This window comes from Lepidochelys kempii, chromosome 7 (genome assembly GCF_965140265.1).
Source record: "Lepidochelys kempii isolate rLepKem1 chromosome 7, rLepKem1.hap2, whole genome shotgun sequence".
Lineage (NCBI taxonomy): Eukaryota > Metazoa > Chordata > Testudines > Cheloniidae > Lepidochelys > Lepidochelys kempii.
The window spans coordinates 38,729,601-38,748,372 of record NC_133262.1 but is presented as its reverse complement, the minus strand read 5'-3'; the positions used below and the strand labels follow the sequence as shown (position 1 = coordinate 38,748,372).

General features: G+C 40.4%; 1 protein-coding gene across 3 annotated transcripts in view; it reads right to left on the bottom strand.

Annotated features, from left to right (window-relative positions):
• The window catches only part of VGLL4 (vestigial like family member 4), a 161,473-nt gene that overhangs the window by 131,095 nt on the left and 11,606 nt on the right, over positions 1–18,772 (bottom strand). For all 3 annotated transcript variants that reach the window (XM_073352301.1, XM_073352305.1, XM_073352302.1), the window contains exon 2: positions 15,906–15,982. In XM_073352301.1, the coding sequence (XP_073208402.1) occupies positions 15,906–15,923 (18 nt within the window). In that variant the 5' untranslated portion in view covers positions 15,924–15,982. The remainder of the gene's footprint in view (positions 1–15,905; positions 15,983–18,772) is intronic.

Genomic DNA, 18,772 nt, shown 5'->3' with positions numbered 1-18,772 from the left:
TCTTAAACAAAGTAAGCAGTCATGGGACGATAGAGAAGGCTCTCTCATGGCTTAGTAACTGGTTAAAAGATAGGAAACAAAGGGTAGGAATAAATGGTCAGTTTTCAGAATGGAGAGAGGTAAATAGTGGTGTCCCCCAGGGTCTGTACTGGGACCAGTCCTATTCAACATATTCATAAATGATCTGGAAAAAGGGGTTAAGAGTGAGGTGGCAAAATTTGCAGATGATACAAAACTACTCAAGATAGTTCAGTCCCAGGCTGATTGCGAAGAGCTACAAAAGGATCTCTCAAAATTGGGGGACTGGGCAACAAAATGGCAGATGAAATTCAATGCTGATAAATGCAAAGTAATGCACATTGGAAAACATAATCCCAACTATGCATATAAAATGATGGACTATAAAATAGCTGTTACCACTCAACCAAGAGTTCTTGGAATCATTGTGGATAGTTCTCTGAAAACATCCACTCAATGTGCAGCAGCAGTCAAAAAAGCAAACAGAATGTTGGGAATCATTAAGAAAGGGATAGATAATGAGATAGAACATATCATATTGCCTCTATATAAATCCATGGTACGCCCACATCTTGAATACTGCATGCAGATGTGGTCGCCCCATCTCAAAAAAGATATATTGGAATTGGAAAAGGTTCAGAAAAGGGCAACAAAAATTATTAGGGTATGGAACGGCTGCCATATTAGGAGAGAGTAATAAAACTGGGACTTTTCAGCTTGGAAAAGAGATGACTAAGGGGGGATTTGCTAGAGGTCTATAAAATCATGACTGGTGTGGAGAAAGTAAATAAGGAAGTGTTATTTACTCCTTCTCATAACACAAGAACTAGAGGTCACCAAATGAAATTAATAGGCAGCAGGTTTAAAACAAACAAAAGGAAGTATTTTTCACACAAAACACAGTCAACCTGTGGAACTCCTTGCCAGAGGATGTTGTGAAGGTCAACACTATAACAGCGTTAAAAAAGAACTAGATAAGTTGATGGAGGATAGGTCCATCAATGGCTATTAGTCAGGATGGGCAGATATGGTGTCCCTAGTCTCTGTTTGCCAGAAGCTGGGAAATGGGCAACAGGGGATGGATCACTTGATGATAACCTGTTCTGTTCATTCCCTCTGGGGCACGTGACATTGGCCACTGTCGGAAAACAGGATACTGGGCTAGATGGACCTTTGGTCTGGCCCAGTATGGCCATTCTTATGTTCTTGTTTTTCTTATGAAAAAATGTCTCATGCCATATGGGGAGTCTACTACTTTTCAGGAGATGGAATGATCTCTAACACTGCACATTTTTTGTCTAAATAAGTGACAACCTTCTAAAAGGAGAAAATGAATTCAGAATTCTAGATTATACTGAACTGTCTAACAGGCACAAAGTAAGAAAAGAGCTCTTTTGATTTAGAACACATACAGCCTATCTATGCATCATCTATGTTGTTATGCTTCTGGTACAAAAAAGATCCTTAGTCAATCTGCTGAAGGACCATGGAAACAGGAGTCATAGTGAAAACATTTATAGAATGCAGGGGGAATTTCTTTGTTAATCTGATTTATTTGTCCACTTCTATCAACCTAGACAAGAGTTCATCAGCAGCATTCCACAAAATAAATATAGAGTGAGATATTGCTACAGAACCACAGCCAATAGGATCAGGCTTTCAACACCAATATTTGCAGAAGCTGCCACACCAACTGTACTGTAGTAAGTGAAAACAGGTAGTGAAGCCTGGATGCCTGCTCGGTGCACCCACTGTTCATGATGCAGAGACAGCTCTGGTGGAATGAGCTCTGATACAGACAGGAATGTGATATACTGTCGTACCTACTGGGACACAGACCCGTGACAGAGATGGTAAAAGCTTTTTAGCATCAGCAAACAAGACAAACAAATTGTCAGACTTCTTATTCTTTGGGGTCATCAGAGGTAAATTTTGGCAGTTGTTTCCAGGGTGAATAAAATCAACGATTTAAAAAAAAAAATCAGATGTTTTTATTAAAATGCTTTTTGAGGAAAAAACCTATCTAAAGATACATTATAACTCAAAGATATCTCATCATGTAATAGGGATTATAAATTCTAATTCTGTAGTATGAGACAATAGATTCATGTAATGTTTAAGAAAAGTTTTGTAAATGAATTCCAATAGTTCATGGATTAGGGACCAATCTTATGGGGTTCCAGGGGCTTCTGTATAGATTATTTAGGTTAATCTTTCTATCTACCCAATGGGACTCAGTGCTCAGTCTAGAAGATACCATCAGAGAGGCTTAGTTTGTAGTTCTCAAACTGTGGATTTGTGTCTCCAGAGATAACATGCTTGTTAATGCAAAATGTTTTTAAATAAATAAATTATATATAGAGGTGAGAAATAACAGACCTCCACGCTATTGTCCTGCTGCAAATTTGTGTACACAGAATTAATCCCTTACCTCTCCTTAAAAGTGCAAAGTTTCAAAAAGTTGAATGAATAGAAGATTGTTTTGGGGACGGAATAGATCTGGAAAGGAGAAGAAGTCTGGAGATAAATGTGAGAAGGGAGGGACAGGCAGCAGAAACAAAAGTGAAACTGTTTGAGCAGCATATTCCAGAAGTCTTGAGGTCTTTCTGAGTTGATTTGAGATCTACCATACCATTCTCTCACTAGAAGGGAAAACCTATAATGGCAGCAAGACATAAAAGAGACCGCAGTTTGTGAAAAAGAACCATTCAAGAAATATATGTTTGCTGATGACGTTTTAAAGAAAGTCACACCAGTGAACTGGTGGAATTCAGAGACTGTTCAAGTGATAATCTCACTTTTAACAGCAGTAACTTCTTCTGCCGGTGCAGAAAGAATATGGTCTTCCTTTGGACTAATTCATTCCAAATTGAGAAATCATTTGGGACCTGAAAAAGCTGGAAAGCTTGTTTTTATTTTCCAGATGATGAACAATCAGGAAAATGAAGGTGAAGACTACTGAGTTGGCTGCAGAAGCCAATATTTTAAGTTTCTCATGTTGACCTGGCTGACACAGTTGATTTTAATTTTGGAGTTTTTTTGTTTTTTTTTTAAACTATTTCATTTAACTGTTTTAGTTAAAAACAATTTTAACAAACACAAACCTGATTTTAAAAAAATATGAATGTTTAACTACATTCAAAAATTCATGTTTGTTTTGTTAAAATATTATTTGCTTGCTGTTGAAGAAAAAAAATCCAGAATACATAACGTTGTTTTAGTGAACAATGAAAAGATGGCAACTAAACAATATAGTTTTAAGTAAGGCATTTCTTGGATGGTTCTCTCACAGGCTCAGGAGGAACATCCTAATGTTTACTACTTGACTCAGCTTACAGAGGCCCAAAGAAAAGGCAGAATCTCTAGTTTAGCTTGATAAATGTCCTGAAGGAACTGGGACTACCCTTCCACCGTGACAGAGGTGAACACTGTCGTCCCAACAAATCAAACTTTATCCTTCACAATCCTCATGACTGTGATCTGAGCCATCCCAGCACCACAGGCCCTGCAGGCTACCCTGGAAACAGACATAAGTCAGAGGTTTAAAAATGGCTGTGGAAGTAGACTGCTCACATGATGTTACCACTCTAACAACTCTCTGTGGACTTTGTGAAGTAGAGTGATCTATTGGATAGGGCTCTGGACTGGGAGTCAGGAGACTCTAGGTACTACTCCCAGCTCTGCCACTAACTTGCCGTGTGACAATGGCCAAGTCACTTCACCTCCCCTCCAACCCTATCTCTAATCTTGTCTATTTAGACTACAATCTCTTTCAAGCAGGGACTGTCTCTCTTGCTGTACAGCACTAAGCACAATGGGTCCTGATATCAGCTGAGGCCTTTAACCTCATATTCATACTGGAAGGACAATGCACAAACAAAATGCACAAAGGCTGTGGTGCATTAAAAGTTACTGCTTTTGAAAAGAGCATTAGCAGCTGCAGGACATGAGGGATTTAGCATGAGGCAAATATTCAAGTGTAAATGCTGTCAACAACAAAGAAAACCTGCACGTTTAATAAAGAAACGTACACTAAAGTGCTTATTTGCATAAGCAACTCCAAGTTTTCTCTAACTTCTCTTTAATTGAAGAATTATATAGAACAATAAAACCAGATAAGCACATTTTATGAGAGAGAAAACTGAAGTAACCTTTTCCAACTATATGGTATGTCCACAGTTCTTTCCATTTATTTCCTTATTGCAAGTTTTGCTACTTTGTTCATGTATTTGCAAAATAAAAATTATGGATAGCAAGTTACAAATTCTTATTCTGTGGGAAATTTTACTAATCCCATATCAAATAATACAGTGGGGTGGAACATTTGTTCTCCTTAATACACACACTTATAACTCCCACTGATTCTACTGGGAGTTGCATAAGCCTGTCAAGAAGAGAATAAATACACACTCTGTGACAAAATTCTATTGTAATATTGTGCTACTCATTTTCCATTTTCCTTAAGCATGTGTGTTGGGTTTTTTCCTGTTTGTTTTTTAAGGAAAAGATCACCTTACATTAAAGTAACTTTAGGGATTTTTTTTGAACTAGTTTAACTTATTTAGTTAAATCGATCCCCTATTATTTAGTTAAATCGATCCACTTTTAAAATCCCCTTCACTCAAGTCAGTTGCAAGCCAAGAGTCCAAGAGGGGTGTGTTTTAACACGTTGTGCTCTAACTGCACTGGGTGCATTCTAAAAAGGTAAAAAGAAAAGGAGTACTTGTGGCACCTTAGAGACTAAGCAATTTATTTGAGCATAAGCTTTCGTGAGCTACAGCTCACTTCATCGGATGCATACTGTGGAAAGTGCAGAAGATCTTTTTATACACACAAAGCATGAAAAAATACCTCCCCCCCACTCTCCTGCTGGTAATAGCTTATCTAAAGTGATCACTCTCCTTACAATGTGTATGATAATCAAGTTGGGCCATTTCCACCAATTTATTTGAGCATAAGCTTTCGTGAGCTACAGCTCACTTCATCGGATGCATACTGTGGAAAGTGTAGAAGAAATAGCCCAACTTGATTATCATACACATTGTAAGGAGAGTGATCACTTTAGATAAGCTATTACCAGCAGGAGAGTGGGGTGGGGGGAGGTATTTTTTCATGCTTTGTGTGTATAGAAAGATCTTCTACACTTTCCACAGTATTCATCCGATGAAGTGAGCTGTAGCTCATGAAAGCTTATGCTCAAATAAATTGGTTAGTCTCTAAGGTGCCACAAGTACTCCTTTTCTTTTTGTGAATACAGACTAACACGGCTGTTACTCTGAAACCTGTCTAAAAAGGTACCCAACCCAGTTCACATAGAATTAGGTTGATGTGAACTAGGTACCTTTTAGGAGCACCAGCAGCATCTACCCAGGGAAGTTATAGCTCAGCACATTATTGCACTTTACAAATTGCACCTCTTTGGAGTGCTTTTCCATGCTGTATAGACAAGCCCCAAGATCCTTAACTTATTTAAGACACTCTTAAACCGATTTAGGAGTGTGTTCACACTAGGGCATTGCACCAATTTAACTCAGTGATCTGAGAAAAAAAAATGTGATGAAAAAAGTACAGGATGCTGTCCTAAATGTTTCATTGTGTTACATTGAAAATCAAACAGGTGACTTGGAATTTCGAGCTAGTGAAATCATTTTGTGAAGCTGTCTGCCTGCAAGTTCTTCCTTATTATAAACTATTTCAATTTTACACCGATAATTCCATAAACATTACACTTCAAAATTAAAAGTTAATAAAGGAACAATAACTACCAGGTTCAGGGTTTTTTTTGTTTTTTTAAAACAGGTTCATTTGCATAACCAGTACTACCAAGTCATTTCATTGCATGGAACCTGATTTGCAAATCAGTTACAACATAGTAATAGAACACAATTATATTTGATAATGTTTCTACTACGATAACGACAAAAAGATTACAAGCGAACATGTATACACAGCTATTTCAATAAGCCTCACTTATGTAGGCTGCATCTCTGAAACATTGAAAAACAGAAAAGCTCATTCTGTTGCAATTATTGTTCAAATTCTTACACATAGCTTACTTCCAGCACTGAACAGCTGCTCAAAAGCAACACCGACTTTCAGCGTCCTTTTTCCTCTTGCCTTTGGCAACCACAGTGATTAGCGACAAGACTGCAAGGTGATTGGTTGGTAATGACATCATCTTATTGTTTTCTTTCAAGTGGAATAAAGGACTTGGAGTGCAGATAAGCCAACAATGAATTCAGTAGGAGATGCATCTCTGTGCCCTCTGCCTTAATTATTATGGCTTCTCAAAGAGAATTTCTGTTTATAGTATACGCGCCTATTTTATTTAGTTACTGTCATCCCCCTCCCCCTGCTTTTTCTTAAGTCCCAATCCACCGTAAAAGAGGACTATATACCACTGTGCTTATGTCACAGTAGTAATACTTGCAAATACAATTAATTACCTTGGTCATTTATCCCTCCACAATTCATCATTTTCAATGACTCAGGTACATTTGTTTACTAAATATGCTTTGATAGCAAGAAGTGTTTTGCATGTCAGAATGATTTAAACTAGTAGCTGTTAAAGTAACTGCCAGCATTTGTGATCTAACCAAAAAGGGTTGACACTTTTAAAAGTACTGCAAACAAAATACAGTGCAAACACATCACTATAAAGTTCAACTTTATTGACATAGGGGCAACTGCAAAAGAGTCAGTCAAATTTGTTTAAGGACACTAACAACAATCCCGGGAAATCTAAACAGCTATATGCAATAGTTCTTTTAAACTATTTTACAAGTTCAATATAAGCCCCAATTCTCATTACACTAAAGCCCCTTTTCATCACCCTAGCGGTGTAAAGAGGCTTTAAAATGGGTGTACAGCAGTATTAAAGGGCCTCACTATAAATAAGAATCAGGCCTATAAGTGCACTGATAACTTTTCTGCTCATCCTTTCTTGTGTTGCATCTTTGAATGCAACAGATGGACCAAATGCTAACGACAGGTCTTATCTGCACTAGGAAATAAAAACCATTTTTAACATGGTTAAACGTCTCATGAAGCTGAATTTCTGTACTGAGCAAAAACATGTTCTTGGCTTATTGTAAATCACCCAAAAGGTCATTAAATAAAATCTTTTCCCTGTGGAGGGAAAAAAAACGAATTAAAAACTTAAAGGGGTGAACCTTCCTGCAGAATGGTTATTACACAGCAGTCAGAGCCAAACAGAGCTCATTTTGTACTGACACTCACTCTACCATACCAGGTCCCCAAAAAGAATTGAACAGCTGTAGCAATTGCTTTCCCTCGCAGATATGAAGATCAGTATCCTCACAAAATTCATTTCCCCCCAAATGATTTCTTGTACAGTATTTTTCCACTACAGCAAACAAGTAAAGAGAGTTGCATACATCTGGAAAAACAGTATTTTAATATTTGTTTCATCTGGCCACTTAGGAGAGCTAGGGGAAGCTGTAGGAAGATCTGTTTCTGCTTGATAAAAGCAGCAAACTAGCTGAAATGTTGATTTGTAATTTTAAATGTGCCAGGGGACTCAGAACCAATATACGGTACTTAAGTGAAAAGGAAATAAAAATTATGGTAGACAGGTATAGATGGGATGGGAAAGCTCCAATAGTTTGAGCTTGATTATGCCTGAACTAGAGGCATAAAAAGTCTAAGCTATTTTTGCTTTAAAAAAAAATTTACTATGCATTACACACATGCACATGCGTGTATATATTTCTCTCTGCAAAATCAAATAGTTGGAAGAGAAGGTAAAAAAAAGATCAGAGGAATTTTAATTGCCTACAGTGGAAAACTGCTCCGGAGGTAAGCAATTTTGCATGAGACTAGTTAAGATGAATAGTGTCTTTAATTCCTCAGACAATATTATTTGCCCATTTTGCATACCAGGTGTGTAGTCAGTCAGCTGTTTTCCAGGATTATAAAACAAACTGATTAGATAAGAATACCTGGTTGATGCGCAGTAAAATTACTTTTATGAACAAGTTTACTTCTTCACTGAAATCTAATGAATAGCTATTTGATAATTGCTATTGCCATTTCTATATAGTATTATCAGGCTATATTTCATTTGTTCTCCATTTGTAAGCAAAATTAAATCTTGACGATAAAAGCCAGCATTTGTCAGTTACACACAATTCTATTCCAGTACTAAAGCAAAACTAAAGAATCAATTTCGGGCAGGAACATGTTTCAGGAAAGATAACACATTTGGAATCCCTGTTCAAAATTGGGAAACGGGAAACTAAATGTGATGTGGTTCATTTGTCAATGACACAAAACAAAAATGAAAAAAGGAACCTATTAGACTCTACACCAATGAACCAGCAGTAAAGTAACCACAAGTTAGTAGATACATTATAAAAAATAATTTTAACAAATAAAAATGCAGTGATTCAGTCAGACTATGAATAACTAGAAAACTTGATTTAAGACAAAATAAGAAGATTCCATTCAGAGCAATCTTCACTGTAACAAACACTTTACAGATTTTCCATTATGTATAAATATTCAGTACAGAGTACTGGTGCAGTGTAGATGTGTTAACCAACAGCAATATTTATTTATTTTTTGTGGAGCACCGAGAATAAGTTAGGCACCTTACTGACAAGCATGAAGATAATGGGCCAAATTTAGAGTATATTCAGTGGTGTAAGCTGTATTCCTCACACTCAGACTAACTTAGATCTAACAACACCCTTTTAGCAATATTTAAGGAAGTCTGAGTAAATTATAGACAAACGAGGTGAACGTGTAAGTTAAAGTGGATCATTAGAGCTACTTATGCCATCCTACTAGAAGTTTTTTCTTGGTCCACTCTCCTCCTTTGGTTCCTTGACATGCAAGTTACACCCACTGATGAGCTGCCAAAATCTTAACAACCGGTTCCCTCCGGTTCACCTCCGCCGGTTCAGCCCCAGCTCACCTCCGCCCCACTCTGCTTCTCTACCCTCCCCCCGGCTTCCCACGAATCAGCTGTTCACGCGGGAAGCCTGGGAGGGCTGAGAAGCAAGCTGCGACTTCGCGCTCAGACCCAGAGTGGCAAGCTGGGGCGGGGGGAGGTTCCCCTGCGCACCCCACTGGTTACCTGCTGCGGCATGGGCGGCCCTCCTCGCGCCCCCTCCCCTCCGCCCCAGCTCACCTCCGCTCCGCCTCCTTGAGCCTGAGTCCGAAGCTGCCGCTTGCTTCTCAGCACTCCCAGGCTTCCCACGTGAACAGCTGATTCGCGGGAAGCCAGGGGGGAGGGGCGGAGAAGCAGAGCACGGTGGAGCATAACTCAGGGGTGGAGGTGGAGCGGAGGTGAGCTGGGGCGGGGAGGGGTGCTGCACCCACCAAATTTTCCCGAGGGTGCTCCAGCCCCAGAGCACCCATGCAGTCAGCGCCTAAGGCACCACTTTTGGCCAGTGGTTAAATTTAGAAGCCCTTTTAAAACCAGTTGTCCTTCGCGAGACAACCGGTTCTAAAAGGGCTTCTAAATTTAACAACCGGTTCCAGCGAACCGGTGCGAATTGGTTCCAGATCACCATTGGTTACACCCACTAAGACTTCCTTTCACTCAGTGGGTCAAATTCAGAGGTGATGCAAGTGATATGTTGTAAAAGGCGTGTAAAACTCAATACCTCTAATTGGTACCTCTAAGAGGATGTAAATTAGTGCAAGGAACACTGAAGAAGCCAAAGTGTAAGTAACGTCACTTCAGATTTCTTACCTAAATCCAACTCAAGATTCCAGCCCCACAGACTTTAAAATCCAAACCACAGCATCTGCTCAAGTAGATGTTGAACCACCGTAGATATAACTAAAACTTCAAGGAATTCACATTATTAAAAGAGTTCAAACAAAAGCATCCAATGAAAACTGCTTTAAAGCTTCTGCACCTTCTACAAGTGTGCAAGTTACTTCAAAAGATCAACCAACCAACTCAAAAACATTGTTAAGATAATTTTCTCAAGACTCTTGCTCCTCTTTAATTCATCATTAGTAGGCAAGAACTCCTGCATTTCTTTGATGTACCTGATGTTTTTGAAAGTTACACTGTTTAAATATTTTTTGGCAAGGACAAATGGTATTGCACTATAAGGTGGGTAGAAAGTTGGCTAGATTGTCGGGCTCAACGGGTAGTGATCAATGGCTCCATGTCTAGTTGGCAGCCGGTGTCAAGTGGAGTGCCCCAGGGGTCGGTCCTGGGGCCGGTTTTGTTCAATATCTTCATAAATGATCTGGAGGATGGTGTGGATTGCACTCTCAGCAAATTTGCGGATGATACTAAACTGGGAGGAGTGGTAGATACGCTGGAAGGCAGGGATAGGATACAGAGGGACCTAGACAAATTGGAGGATTGGGCCAAAAGAAATCTGATGAGGTTCAATAAGGATAAGTGCAGGGTCCTGCACTTAGGACGGAAGAACCCAATGCACAGCTACAGACTAGGGACCGAATAGCTAGGCAGCAGTTCTGCGGAAAAGGACCTAGGGGTGACAGTGGACGAGAAGCTGGATATGAGTCAGCAGTGTGCCCTTGTTGCCAAGAAGGCTTTTGGGATGTATAAGTAGGGGCATAGCGAGCAGATCGAGGGACGTGATCGTCCCCCTCTATTCGACATTGGTGAGGCCTCATCTGGAGTACTGTGTCCAGTTTTGGGCCCCACACTACAAGAAGGATGTGGATAAATTGGAAAGAGTCCAGTGAAGGGCAACAAAAATTATTAGGGGTTTGGAACACATGACTTATGAGGAGAGGCTGAGGGAACTGGGATTGTTTAGTCTGCGGAAGAGAAGAATGAGGGGGGATTTGATAGCTGCTTTCAACTACCTGAGAGGTGGTTCCAGAGAGGATGGTTCTAGACTATTCTCAGTGGTGGAAGAGGACAGGACAAGGAGTAATGGTCTCAAGTTGCAGTGGGGGAGGTTTAGGTTGGATATTAGGAAAAACTTTTTCACTAGGAGGGTGGTGAAACACTGGAATGCGTTGCCTAGGGAGGTGGTGGAATCTCCTTCCTTAGAAGTTTTTAAGGTCAGGCTTGACAAAGCCTTGGCTGGGATGATTTAATTGGGGATGGGTCCTGCTTTTGAGCAGGGGGTTGGACTAGATGACCTCCTGAGGTCCCTTCCAACCCTGATATTCTATGATTCTATTGGCCCAAGAAGGCATCCCAATATGATGGGGTGGATTACATTATCTTTGTAATGTAAGGAGACGAAGAATCAAGATAAATTAATGTTATATACTAAGACCCAACAATTTGTTAAACTATATAGCTTCACATCCTAAGACATTAGACCAAACTTCTGTGATACTGAATTTGCATGATCTTGACTGTTTGTGAACACTCCAAATCCCCAAGCCTTCTGAGCTGCATATTGGCAGTGATTTTATTTTCAATTGTAATTATTTTAATGACCTGATTAGAATCGGTAAAGCTTTGTTTCAGTTAACAGAGAGAATCAGCCTTCACTTTCCAAGAAAAATATGTGGATTAATGCAATAAAAATACAATTAAAAGACAGAAAAAGAAAAGTTTCATTCCTCTCACAAGGTGATGTCATATTGAGAGCTCTGAGCATTCTGTGATTTGGCAACAGGACTTTGTTATAGACCACCAACTATTCACAAAAGCAATTTAAAATCTAGAACACCAGATTCTCTTGTCAGCATCTGCTTAGGCTAGTGCCTGTGGTCAGCATTAGGAGCAATGGTCGTCAGATGCTGACCAGTCTCACATTGTACAGTAAAACATCAGAGTTACGAACACCAGAGTTATGAACTGACCAGTCAACCTCACACCTCATTTTAAACTTGAAGTACTCAATCAGGCAGCAGCAGAGACGGGAAAAAAAAATTTAAAAAGTAAATTTAGTACAGCACTATATTAAACATAAACTACGAAACAAGATAAACGGAAAGCAGCATTTTTCTTCTGCACAGTAAAGTTTCAAAGCTGTATTAAGTGAATGTTCAGTTGTAAACTCTTGAAAGAACCAATATAATGATTTGTTCAGAGTTATGAACAACCTCCATTCCCACAGTGTCGATAACTCTGAGGTTCTACTGTAATACCACCCACCACATGCTCTACTAAAAACAAAGTTACTAAACCAGTGGGGAGAACAATCTGTTCTACACCGTGTGGCTACTACTTGGCATATTCAAAATGCCCTTCTAAACCCAATCATACTACCCTTTGTGATTCTATTTTTAATCTTCCCTGTATGAATGGCAACACAGCCACCTTCGATTAGCAATTGACATCCTTTATGGTGTTAACATCAGGCACCCATGTTAAAGAAGCAGTCGAAAGAAAATCAAGTGCTTATGGCTAAATAATGCAGCCTACATCTGTGATATCAATATGTGTAAGGGGACTGTTGCCCCCTCACTAACATTCAGTGAGGGTGTTTTAGTTGCTAGCTCCCAGTACTAAAAAGGGGGAAGGGACGATGGGGAATCAGGACCCTTAGACTGACAGCTCCCAGGAACAATGGGGAGAAGCCAATGCTCCAGGTCAGCCTGAATGACAGGGCAGGCAGGCTAATCAGGGAATCAGGAGGCCAGGGAGGTCCCGTCCTCCATGTGAGCTGGACTTGCCTGGGTCAGACAGAGTGGGGCCAGGCTAAGGAGAAAGCAGAGGGCCCAAGCTAAGCTGGGGAGCAGAGCTGTGCCAGATCCAGAGGGACCAGAAAAGCAGCCCAGAGAGAGCAGAACTGCAGCCCCAAAGCCAGAGGCACAGCCCAGAGAGAGCAGACTTGCCCTGGGAGGAGAGCTGCAGTGACCAGAGCCAGAGGGGCCAGAGAAGCAGCCCAGGGAGCTGGAGCTAAGACAGAGTGGAGCTGGGGCTGGAGCGGTCTGGAGTCGGGTGTCATGAGCAGCTGGGGAGAGTGAGGGGGGACCCTGGGCAGTGGACCCAGCACAGTGAGACGCCTCAGCCAGGAGGCTCTGCAGACCAGACTCAGAGGGGGATTGGTAACCCTGACAGGGCAGGGGCAGCGCTGGGAAGAAGGGCCCTGCCACCTAAAGCCTGTGGCTACCACCAGAGCGAGTGTCCAACCCACAGCATCCCTGTAGCACAGCCAGGGCCTGAGAAGAAGGCCCTGGGACTTACAAGGAACAGACTGTGAACTGCCCGGACATCCCAGAGACACTGTTTGTGATGTTCCCTGCCACAGAGCGGGCTGACCTTTAACCTTTCTCATTTTCCCTTATTCTTTTTAAATTTAATTGTTGATTAAATAACTTGCATTTGCTTTAGCTTGTATGTAATGGTCAGTGGATCAGAGAAGTGCCCAGTGCAGAAAGAGTACCCCGGAGTGGGGACACGCTAGCCCCTGTCCTAGGTGACCATAGCAGGGTTGGGGGTCGAGCCCCCCAGGAATCCTGGGCCCAGCCTTGTTGGGGTTACAAGGACTCTGCCAGACAGGAGAGTGGAAGGGGAGTCCTCAAGGGCAGGGAGGCCACTGGGTAAAGGAAGTGGGAACGAGGACTCAGATCCTTTTGCTAGCCCACTTCACCGGGGTAGTGCAGAAGCCAGGAAAGTTCCCCACGATAGCGGGACTATTCCCCCCTTACATATAGGTTATGACAACCCCTTCAGTGAATCCACATCACAAAACAAACCCAAGTCAACAACTACAGAGGCTCACGTGTGTGGAATCTTCATTTCTGGAAACATTCTAATGGGTCACAGTATGATCCTTCGACATTAGATACACAGGAACAAAGGTCAAAATTAGGTTCTCTTGGAATTCTGCAACTGACTTCACATTTTGAAGATACAGAATTATGAGAGTTAACATGCTATCAGCAAAGCAGAGTTCACTGAAAATTATTTTACCCTTTGTGAAGAAATTAGCTTTGAAGGATTGCGGAGTTTCAGGAGCCGTGATCAGAATTTATCATTAACAGCCACAAAAAGTACATTGCTTCAGTAATAACGTAGCTTTTATAGTAAAAATCCATATTTCAAATTTATGAGTCTTTGAATTAGCAATTTCTGTATGTGTGTTCCATTGCTTATTTCATAAATAATATAATTAATTAAATGAGGTCAGGATTATAAAAAATACCTATACTGCTAAGAGGAGGTTTCATACTTCCAAACTAAGTTTCTGGACCAGATCCTTATCTTCAAGGGTGTTACACTGCTAATTTAAGCTAGCTGAATGTATTGCTTAATGTGTACAGAATAGGGTTAAATATGCCTCTATAGAACTTTGAAGTCCATTTCTGTAGAGACACTGCTGAATTTATGGAATGTCAAAATATGACTGTCAAGGGAAAAGATGAAGGCTACAAAATATTAATGAGGCACAATTTACATGTGCATATTTTAAAACATGTTATATTCTATGAAAACAAATGAGAAAGTTATGTGCTATTTTTCTTTCATGTAGTTCCATCTTCCTCTCATCCCCTCATGTGGGAGCCAAATCATTTTTGATGCAAGTTGCCAGTGTGTCTCAGTTTTGTGTTCTTCACATATATAAAAAATTGCTTTAGACTGTTAATAAATTATTTTGCTTTTGTTTACTTGTATCCTAATTCATATTAACACATCCTTTTTTAATAGTTTGCTTGAAAGTGGATTTGCTTTCTGGAAGCATATAAAAAAAAACCCACAAAAATCATCACTTAATGGTTACCTAAGTCTAAATACACATACTGCACTTCCTTTGTGTTCTTTGTCTATTTTTCTGTTTTCATTGCTAGGCAAAAGATTTTTTTTTACATTTATTCATTTTACAAACAGTAAGTATAAAGTTTTCTAGATCACGAGTTCTTCACCTGAGGGTCAGGTACACCATCCCTTTTAATGGTAGGGTGTCCTGAATTTTTTCTTTTCTCCCTGTTGTACCACAGGAAGATGGTATGGAAAAGATGCAAAGCACTGACCCTGACAAATGCTCAATCACACTAAACAATGCCAGTTATGCTGTAATCTTTTCTAACAAGTTTTACAAAAACCCTATATTCACCAAACAGAATTTCAAATGTACCTCTATGTCAAGCATCCAATTGACAAATGGGTCCCTACTTCAGGTAGCATGATCTTCAGAGAAGAAACCACTTATCTATACTTAACCCACAATACAAAATTCCAAATTAAATGCATTTAAACCTGCAGTCAAATGAATGTATTGTGGAATAGGTCTTAGTACACTTTTTACAGCTCTCCCAAGCTTAACAGAGATAATCTCTCTGCTTTTTGTCAACCATTATCTTTTCCTTGAATTCTGAAGTGTTTTTAAGAAGAGTCAATTGGATATAAAAGGTAGGTTGGAGAGTGAATAAAACATGTTATTTCACTACATTACAAAAAAAGGCTTTGACTTTTATCTTAAAGTAGTAAGTAGTGAATACTGGCAGATATCGAGTATAATAGTGATAGGTGTTTTTTGAACACTGAAAAGGAAGTTTTGTGGCCCATCTTCATTGGCTGAGTACCTGTGAGCTTCTTAGGGGATGGACCTAACATACATCAGAGATGAAAGAGTCCTTAGTTTGTCAGAGACTCCACATCAATTTACTACCCAAGAGCAGAAAGAGGAACATGCTCCTCTGAAACCTTGAGCGCATACCAAAAATCAGGAATGTTTGGTTTCTTGGACACTAGATGTTAAAAATGCATTGTTCGGTTTTTCCTTTTGGGAGACTATGAAGGAGCTCATGAAGAGTGCCTAGGGGATTTCAGAGCACAAGTCCCATTTGTACACTTAAATTACAGTGGCACTTTTGAAATTTTTCCTCTATAAACCTTAGATACAGAAAACTGAGAAAGACTAATTAATCCAACACCTAAACTGAGATCCAATATGCAAAAGTAAAATGGCTGCACCAAAATAATGGCAGAGATGAAGCACAGAATTAAATTTTAGACTTACGTTTCTCATCATCAGCATGTACTAGAGATGCTGCTCTTGACAAAACATCCAATGGAGTCTCCATTCCTGGCAGGATCCTATAATATAAAAGAGCCAGGTTTTCTAAGAGTTTCATAAAATTATGTTTATAAGAGGTGAGAAGTTGCTTTGTCATTAGATAACAAATCTAACTCCCTATAAACACACACACACACACATATATATACACACACACACACACAAACACCACCATATAAACTACTGTAAGACAAGGAAAAGGAAACATCACTTTCAGAAACATTATACCATCACATATAGAATAAATAAGGCTGGCTTCAATTATATATTAACACCAGGGAACAGCCACCATTTTATTAAGATGAACACAATCATGAGGACAGATGCCTTTTACTTCAAGATGCCTCTGCTCAGGGAATCTCAGTTCCATCCCTGGGAGGTAGGCGGCTATAATTATCTCCCTTTGACAGATGGAGAATTTGAGGTACAGAAAAATTAAGTGACTTACTTGCCCAACATCAAACCAAGTTTGTAGCAGAACTGAAATAACCCACAGTCTCCTGAATCCTATTCCTGTGCTTTACCCACAAGATTATCCTTTCACACATCAAGTCCAGATGTGACTGCATTTCAGTACTGGGGAATTGATATGCACATCTATGCTTTGGGTGGAACTTGTCTCTCTCTGTCCCTTTCTCTCGCCCAAACCCTCTCTTCTTTTATCCTTTCTACTGTGATCTTTTAAAAGTCATACAACCAAACAAGCAACCTAGTATCTAAACAGTCTGTCATCCCGCCTGTTGGGCATTTATGCAAGTGTCAGGTTCTGCAGAAGAGCGAAATACTTTATGACTGAAAAAAAATCAAAAAGGAACTGGAGAAAAGAACCAAGGAAGTCAGATGCTTGCTGCCCTCTGAATATTAAGTTCACACTGGATTGGTTTTTGTGGCCCTTATAACTTTTCTTCCTCCCGCTGCTTTCCTCCCACCCCAGTCAACCGCAACATAAAGCAACATTCAAAGATGCAATTTGTTTGAAGACGGGAAAAAAGTCAGTATGCCCAATCACTTACAGAAGAGTGACTCCACTGACATCAACAGAGTTAGACCCCTAATTCACACTTGTCCAAGTGAAAGACAAACCCATCCAAAGATGGAAAGCCACCAAGACATTTTTATTCTATCAAAGGTATTTTTTTTAAAAAAAGTCAACTACCAATTAATATTGAGAATATGCACAGTTGTATAATCAAATCTGAATTTTTGTATTTCCCTGTGTGGCTGTTACTTTCATAAATATACACTGATATAAATCTTCAGAGCACAAGCCAACATTTAGCATATGGGGATTAGGAAAGAAACTTTCCTTAACTGCCTTCTAAAGAGTTTCTTGCCCCTGGATAGATGGACCTCTGGTCTGACCCGGTATGGCAATTCTTATATTCTTTTAAAAGGTAAAATTCAAAATTCCCAAGCTTAATCTGAAAATTCCTTGTGGAAGGGACATACGTACTTTATAGGTACTGTGATGTACCTGCCTAGCACAACTGTGAGCACTGTAAAATAATATTTCTAGATACACACAAATTAACACAGTCCATCCAACAGAAATACCATGCAAAAACCTGTTAATGTTTCACTTTTAAATAACTTAATATTAAAAGTGTCTTCAAAACTGAAAAAGAAAGTTTCAATATAAATAAAACACACAAGATATGAAAGAGAAGACTAATATGTGATTGTATGTGTACACTATGAAATTAGGTCGATTTTATACAGTCGACTGTGTATGTCCCCACTAAGCGCATTAAGTCAGCGGAATGCTTCCTCAATACCGTGGCCAGCGGAGCGGTGCACTGTGGGTAGCTATCCCACAGTTCCTGCAGTCTCCGCTGCCCATTGGAATTCTGGGGTAAGCTCCCAATGCCTGATGGGGCAAAAACATTGTCACGGGTGGTTTTGGGTAAATGTCGTCAGTACATGTCCCCTCCCTCCCACCCTACCTCCATGAAAGCAAAGGCAGATAATCGTTTTGCGCCTTTTTTCCTGGGTTACCCGTGCACATGCCTCAGCTCACCGCTGCTGTTGTGAGCATTGTAAACACCTTGCGCATTATCCTGCAGTATGTGCAGAACCTGGCTAAGAGACACCAGCACAAGGACGATTGGGAGGAGGACATGGACACAGACGTTCCTGAAAGCACGGGCTGTGGCAATTGGGACATCATGGCGGCACTAGAGCTGGTTGATAGAGTGGAACGCCGATTCTGGGCCTGGCAAACAAGCATAGTGTTGAGGGTATGGGATGATTCACAGTGGCTGCGAAACTTTCGCATGCGTAAGGCCACTTTCCTTGAACTTTGTGAGTTGCTTTCCCCCCAACCTTAAGCGTGGGAATACCAAGATGAGAGCTGTCCTGACAGTTGAGAAGCAAGTGGTGATAGCCCTGTGGAAGCTTCCAAAGCCTGACTGCTACCAGTCAGTCGGGAATCAATTTGGAGTGGGCAAATCTACTGTGGAGACTGCTGTGATCCAAGTAGCCAATGCAATCACTGATGTTGTTATCAAGGGTAGTGACTCTGGGAAATGTGCAGGTCATAGTAGATGGCTTTGCTGCAATGGGGTTCCCTAACTGTGGTGGGGCGACAGACGGAACACATAGCTCTATCTTGGCACCGGACCACCTCGCCAACCAATACGTAAACCGCAAGGGGTATTTCTCAATGGTGCTGCAAGCACTGGTGGATCACAAGAGACATTTCACCGACATCAATGTGGGATGGCCGGGAAAGATGTATGATGCTCGCATATTTAGGAACTCCAGGCTGTTCGAGCAGCTGCAAGAAGGGACTTACTTCCCAGATCAGAAAA